This window comes from Chrysochloris asiatica, unplaced genomic scaffold (assembly GCF_000296735.1).
Source record: "Chrysochloris asiatica unplaced genomic scaffold, ChrAsi1.0 scaffold00221, whole genome shotgun sequence".
Lineage (NCBI taxonomy): Eukaryota > Metazoa > Chordata > Mammalia > Afrosoricida > Chrysochloridae > Chrysochloris > Chrysochloris asiatica.
This window is the reverse complement of record NW_006408739.1, coordinates 2,169,441-2,176,777: the sequence shown is the minus strand read 5'-3', so window position 1 is coordinate 2,176,777 and position 7,337 is coordinate 2,169,441. Positions and strand designations below refer to the sequence as shown.

General features: G+C 38.3%; 1 protein-coding gene across 1 annotated transcript in view; it reads left to right on the top strand.

The window, feature by feature from the left end:
* Positions 1-1,119: 1,119 nt before the first annotated feature.
* LOC102813885 (uncharacterized protein C14orf53-like) overlaps positions 1,120-7,337 on the top strand; it is a 23,164-nt gene continuing 16,946 nt past the window's right edge. The window contains exons 1-4 of the mRNA XM_006873065.1: positions 1,120-1,169; positions 1,278-1,427; positions 3,953-4,049; positions 6,942-6,992. Coding sequence (XP_006873127.1) covers positions 1,120-1,169; positions 1,278-1,427; positions 3,953-4,049; positions 6,942-6,992 — 348 coding nt within the window. The remainder of the gene's footprint in view (positions 1,170-1,277; positions 1,428-3,952; positions 4,050-6,941; positions 6,993-7,337) is intronic.

The window sequence follows — 7,337 nt, the reverse complement described above, 5'->3', positions numbered from 1 at the left end:
TTAACTTGCTCAAAGTTGTTTTAGTTAGTAAAGAGGAGATTCAAACCAAGGCCTGATAAACTAAATTTTCTGTTACTTCTAATACAACATTCTTCCTTTAAGACTTCCCAAAAGATATAGCATTTGTCACTTTAGAGAATACCCCTAGCAATGTCTAGATATGCTCTGTTAATATTTGAAATCGATATACTTAATTCACAGTTCTGATGTTAAAAGTACTACATTTAAACTGTGTTTAAAGGACATGGGGAAATATTCTGGGTTATATTTCTGTTCATTAAGTGAAATAAATGAAAATAGGAGATTTTAAGGTCCAAGAGATGTGAGTTTGGACTAGAGAAAAATAGAAGTAGAATCAGAATCTGGAGGTGAGCCTTTCAGGAAAGAGCCAGTTGTGGATGTCTTTGCATACTGGTGGTATGGATCTTGGAAAAATTATATTCTCTCACTGCATGTCCAATAGTCTTCTACCTTGTTGTTGTGATACGTCAAGTTTCATAGGTAAAAAAATAATGGAAATTGACTCATGTGTTATATGACTCAACATTATATCTATACCCTGTATTTGCCAGTTCATCTTTTATTTTTTGAAATGCCTGTTAAAAGCACCCTTCATTCTCCTAAGGTGCCCAGAAGGTAGGTGCTGTTTTTACCTTTATTTACAGAATCCATTAATGTGTTCTACACATAGTAGGCACTTCATGAAGGTGTGTTGCCATGGAAGATGGTATTAATGAGTTCTTTTTGATAGGCCACCATTAACACAATAGGAATTCTATAATGTAGCTATGCTGTGATTATTTTTTTCCTGTTCAATCAAAGACTTCGGAATGAAAGATTTTGGAATCTGTAATGCTAAGAAAAGAAACAATTGGATGTATGAGTTGTTAGTAATATTTCCAGTCAACAAGCTTCCAGTGATGGTGGAGCTATTTATGATACCTGTTGATTTTGTGGTCGTAGGGCCATTATGACCTCAAACTGTAGCTAAGATCAGTACAATGCTTCAAGACTTTCAAGACTAGCAATACAAAAATGATGACTTAACTAGATGGGAAAAGAAGGTATGTGTATTTTAAGAAGAACTCTTTATTCTTAAAGTAGAAATCCCCCTTCAAGATGATGAATGGTGCAAACTCTTCAGGATCATACTTGCCCTCAAAAACTAGGTGAGTCATTGATGGGAAATGCCAAATAGTAACTACTCAGGAGACAGAAGAGGGTATCTATCTATTCACCCAAACTAAAACTAACATTCCTGCTATCTCTTCCCACAGTTACAAAGTAGATGACAACTACTTAAAGGAATTGAATGAGGACTTAAAGCTAAGGAAGCAGGAACTGCTAGAGATGCTAAAACCCCTAGAAGATAAGAACAACCTCTTATTACAGAAGTTAATGTCTAATTTGGAAGAAAAACAAAGAAGGTAAGGGTTACCTACTCTAGGATTTGCTGGAGGTCAAAAGTTTGAAGAACTTCAGTTGCCACAGGATTTACAATGCTTATTTATAATTGTTTTGAGGAAAATCAGACTTGGAAATGCAGCTGTAGTGAATTTGTAACAAAAAAATTCAAATGTAATGAATTTGTAACCAAAAAATTCAAGTTGTAAGGAATCCTTTATTTTCTTTTAATAAAATTAATAATTCAGAACCCTTATCCTATGGGGTTACAGTTAAACTCTTACTCACTAGGATGCCACCCAGGAGAAAGATAAATGGTCTTTAATCTATAGTCTATTATAGTCACACTGATAGCTTTCTTGTTCATGTCTGGGATCCCTTAAGGATATGAGGATAAGTCAGAAAGTATTGCTACAAAATCATAGAAACCTTTATTAAACAAAAACAACAAAATGTGAAGCTATTGTTTCTCAAAATATCCTCCATCTCTAGGTCTATACACTTCTGAAGGTGGTATTTCTATCTCTCTAACACTATCCTGGAGCTCTGGTAGCGTAGTGGTTACGAATTGGGCTGCGAACCTTAAGGTCAGTGGTTCGAAACTATCAGCTGCTCCGCGGGAGAAAGATGAGGCTTTCTACTCCCGTAAGGATTTACACCCTCGGAAACCCTGTACAGGGTCGCTATGGGTCGGAACTGACTCGACGGCACTTAACAACAACAACAACACTATCCTGAAGAATTCAATTGACATCACATCAAATGGCAGTTTCAGCATCTTTCAGTGGCTCAAATTGTCTTCCTTCTCAATATACAAGATAGCTAAGGTCTTGACTCTTCACTAGGGCACTCATTGTTTTTGTTGTTAGTGCCATCCAGTTAATACCACTCATAATGACCCTATGCACAACAGAACAAAACACTGCCTGTTCCTGAGCCATCCTCACAATTGTTACACTTACATTAATGCTGCCACTGTGCCAATCCATCTCATTGGGGGGATCTTCATCTTTTTCACTGCCCTCCACTTTAACAAGTATGATGTCCTTCTCCAGGGATGGCCCCTCCTGATAACATGTCCATTCTTACTTTTAAAGAGCATTCTGGCTGTACTTCTTCCAACACAGACTTGTTTGTCCTTCTGGCAGATCCTGGTACCTTCAATATTCTTTTCCAACACCACAATTCAAAGGCATCAAATCCTTTTATGATCTTCCTTATTTATTGTCCAACTTTCAAATGCATATGAGGCTATTGAAAGTACCAAGACTTGGATCAAGCACACTTTAGTTCTCAAACTGATATGGTTACTCTTAAACACTTTAAAGAGGTCTTGTGCCACACATTTGCCTAATGCAATATATCATTTCATTTCTTGGCTGCTGCTTCTGTGAATGTTAGTTGTAGATCCAAGGAAAATGAAATCCTTGACAACATCAATATTTTCTCTACTTATTAGGATCCTGTTCATTGGTCCAGTAGTGAGGATTTTTATGTTGAGGTATAATTCATACTGAAGACTGTAGTCTTTCATCTTTATGACTGTTCTTAGGTACCTACCAACTCTCTGTTTCTTAATAGTTACAAGGAATCTTCCTTCAAGGGGTCTAACTCATGGTCTACCCTTATCATAAATATCTCAAGAACTCAGACTTTGGAAAAACAAAAGTCAGGTAGGAGGTTGTGGTCTGCTTATAACCTAAAAACACAGACTTTTCTCAAAGCAAGAGAGCACAAAGTTTTGGTTCTCTACTTAGAGCTGAGAAAAAGCAAATGGAAGAAAAAGAACAAGGAACAAAAACATAAATTAATTAGTTTGAAAAAAACATATTTTCTCATAGTCAAAGACTTGGGTATTAATTAATATTTTATTAGAAATTTCCTAATGACTTGCGTGCTCTGAGGATTACCAAAACCAAGAAGAAGAAAAAAAAATGCTGTCGAGTTGATTCTGATTTATAGCAACCCTATAGGGTTTCCAAGGCTGTAAATCTTTATGGATGCAGATTGCACATCATTCTACTGGTTGGTTTGAACCTCTGAACTTTTGGTTGGCAGCCAAGCAGTTTACCTACTGCACTACTATGGTTCCTTCTGGAAACTACCCTAAGGGTATAATGATAAGTGGCCTCCCCAGCTAGCTGTCTTTATATGAAGAAGCAAGCAGGTAGGGGCAGGTAGACAGACAGAAATGGGGATAGGGAATAACTGGAATTTAGTCTGAAAATAGTAGGTTATTTTGCCCAGCAAGAACCACTTCTTTTTTCTCCAAAAGTCACACACCAAAATATTCTTTCTTCTGATGGGACAAAGAGAAGACCTGGGTGTTAGAGACCTAATTTTTGAACATTATGGACTCTTCATAGAGTGCATAGCTAAAACACAAATGTCAATTAGGAATGGAATCATTCTAGTTAGACCTTCTATGCCCACAGGGATTCCCATAACTCCTGGGATATCCAACACCATCTAACTCCCTTGCAGAGTACTTCCTGACCAGTTGCAGAGTATTAATACATATGTTTTATGATGTCTCTCTTACTTTTAGTCTACAGATCATGAGGCAAATCATGGCAGGAAAGGGGCCTGATGAATCCTCAGTAGTAGAGCTTATCAAGGAAGCAGAAGAGATGAAGCAGAACCTTGTAAGTTGTTGTTGGGTACTCCAGGAAACAGCATCCATTACTGTTGTCAGATGTAGATGGCAAGACAGAGTGTTCATCACTGACATCTAATACTTTAACACCCTTATGTCCTTAATCTAGAATGCTCAGGGTGATCCAAAGGGAGTCAAATAGAATGTTGGGAAGAACAAGGACAAGCTGACAAAATATCATTTTTGACTTTTTTTTTAACTTTTATTGTGAATTGAGTGATAGTTTACATGGGAGAACATCGGTTTTGCACTCATCCTACCGTATTTTGTTTCATGCAATGGATTACAATCTCCTCCATCATCATTCAACAGTATTTGCTTCTATTCCTACTGTTTCTGGGTTTGTCTGCTTTTTTTCTTTGATGTACACAAAAACACTCAGGAATATATAATCATTTAAACAACCCAAGGGCACATTCTTCAAGCCTGCCTCCTGACCACCAGCATACAGCCTTTCTCTTTTCATGAGTCTAGAGTCTACAGCTGCTCTATCTCTCCATGTCCTCATCACTGCCTCCATCTCTGGTGTTGTTGTTCCTCTGGATAGGGTCCCACATTCCGCTCATGCTCTTCTTTCTTGATGGCCCTAGGGTCCTCTGTTCCTGGAATGTTGAATTAACTACTCCCCCTTTATTTTACAAAACATCTACCTTTACAGTTGTGACTATCACAATTAGTCGTGATAACAACTGTTGTTGTTAAGTGCCATCGAGTCAGTTCTGACCCATAGCGATCCTGTATAGGATTTCCGAGGAGCTTCTGGTGAGCTTGAACTACCAACCTTGCAGTTCAAATGGCTTTGCAGTCTGGTGCATTAACCCACAGTGCCACACCAGAACTCCATGATAACAATTGTTAAGTGCCATCAAGTCGATTTCTACTCACTATTAAATCATAAGAATCTTATCCCCATCTTCTTAAATCATAAGAATCTTATCCCCATCTTCTTTCACCAGACCAGTCTCAACTAGATTAAAATTCTTCAGTGGGGATTTTACCTTCCCTAGCATACTCTGAAACTAAGTTCCCTCTTGAAACCTTGTAAACCAGACACTTCATGCCTTTATAGCCCCTTCCCCCCATTTTAGGAAGCCCATGTCTAAGTTTCCCATCCCTATCAACTGTGTGTACAGAGGGAATAGGATTGATCCCTGATGTGAAGACTCCTTCCCTCTCAGTTGGTATTTTGAGCTACTACATCCATAAGTATACGTCAAAGTTCATCAGATTGTAGTAATTTTCCCTTATTTCCTTGATCAAATTTCTTTAACTTCCTCTAATTGAGTTCTGATCATCAAGTCATTGAATCTAGGTCAAATGGGTGCTATCTCCAAGTTTGGGCATTCTTGTGTGTCTCCCCTCACTTCATATCAGCTGGATGCTTCACTCTCAAGTCTAGCCCTCCATGGCTAGGTTCTTGTCCATGTGTTTAGGAGTCCCCAGGTCTCACCACACTTCAGACCACCAGCCCTTCCTCTTCTCTCTCTCATCTCCAGGTCAACGGGAGTCTATGGAACATGGTCAAACTCAGCCCTTATCTTCATTGCTGCCTTTCCCCTACTTCCACTTACCAGTAGACCATTGCAGTTGCCAGCAAGCTTACATGTTTCCCTTTGAGTTGCAGTCTTGAAGGGGTGTTTATCCTGAAGGGACTTGATTGCTTGCCTTGATGGCTCCCCAGGAAAACAACTTGCTTGTTCTTGTAGCAGCCAATCAGACTACCTTTTTTTTTTTTTTTTTTTTCCCTGCTGATCTTTCTTTCAAGAGGTATCTTCTGTTCCTCTAGCTGCTCCAGGCTGGTCTGCCTGTCCTTTCAAGTGGGAATATTTCACCTCAGAAGATTATGGATGGGACTTAGAATTCCACCTAAGGTCCTACACACTACAAAGTCTCCAAAATAAGCCTATTTCACTAGACAAGTCCTTTTAGGAATTACAATCAGTTATAGGCCGAAAACAGGCTTAAAAACTTTTTGTAATCATGTTTTCCAATATTCCTTTCTAGTCCATGCAAGTTTCTAGTTTACAATAGCTGGCAAGGGAAACCAATATTCATAAGACAGTCAAGCATCACAATATTATTTGCCACTCTTTTACCCAATTAGACTGTGCCTTGATCCCTGTATCACAGAGCCCTGTCATTCCAAGGTTGAGCATACATCACTATTTACCTCTGTCTTTGACTTACTTTTAACCTTTTATCTGAGTCCTGGTGAGGCACTGTGGGTTAATGTGCTAGATTGCAAAGTCGGTTTGAACCACAAGGTCAGCAAATCAAGCTCACCCTTTGGAAACTCTATACAGGTCACTGTGGGTCAGAACCAGCTTGATGGCACTTAATACATTTAACTCTTCACATTTTAGAAAGTACAGAAAATACCTATCAAAATTAAAGAAGTTAAATGTTTTCCTCTGAGAGAACCTTAAAATTTTTTTAAATTAATGATGTAATTGTTTTGATCATAGACTGACCTCCCAGATTGTCTGTTCTTATAATTTTATTCTGTTCTTGACTCTTTCATTTGTCGACTGAGTTCAGGTTGATGCTGCCATGTACGTCATTCTTAAATTAATGATGTAGTGGATCTTTAAAAATTAAAAACTGGTGGGAAGAAATTATAACCAGGACATCTTAAGTGTTTTAAGTGTGAAGAACTCGTTTTGGTTAGTATCATGCCAAAATTACCAAAATTAATGTGATAATTTGCTCTCAACTTCTCATTATTATCATTATCAAACTCAGCTTTCATGCTTTCAGATTTGGAGCCAGTCTATTCAGTGCCTTTCTCTGTGGTTTGCTGGGTCCATGCACCCCTTCCACCATATCACTTAGTCATTTCTTCCAACCTCATTTTCATTTCTTTTTTTCTCTCTTTCAACAGGAAAGGAAAAACAAGATGCTTCGGAAGGAAATGGAAATGTTATGGAACAAGGTATACATCCAAGGATGTTTTGAAAGTATTGTACTTAGACCGTAATTCAAAGAGTCTCCATTTCCTCTGGTCCCATCCTTATTTTTTTCATGTCCTTGCTTCTATCTGTGCCTCATCCCAATTCATTCTTTGCATAGCAGCCAAAGTGATTTTTTAAAAACAATCTTCTGATGCAAACCCTTACAGCTATTCCTTAATATAACTTAATCTGGCTCTTGCCCACTTCTCCAGCTTCCTCCTTTGCCCCTCAAGATTGTTACTCTTGCTCTACCCCCTGCCTATAAGGCAATTTTCTAATGACTGGTTCATTCTCATTTTTCAGATCTCAGCTTAAATGTCACCTCC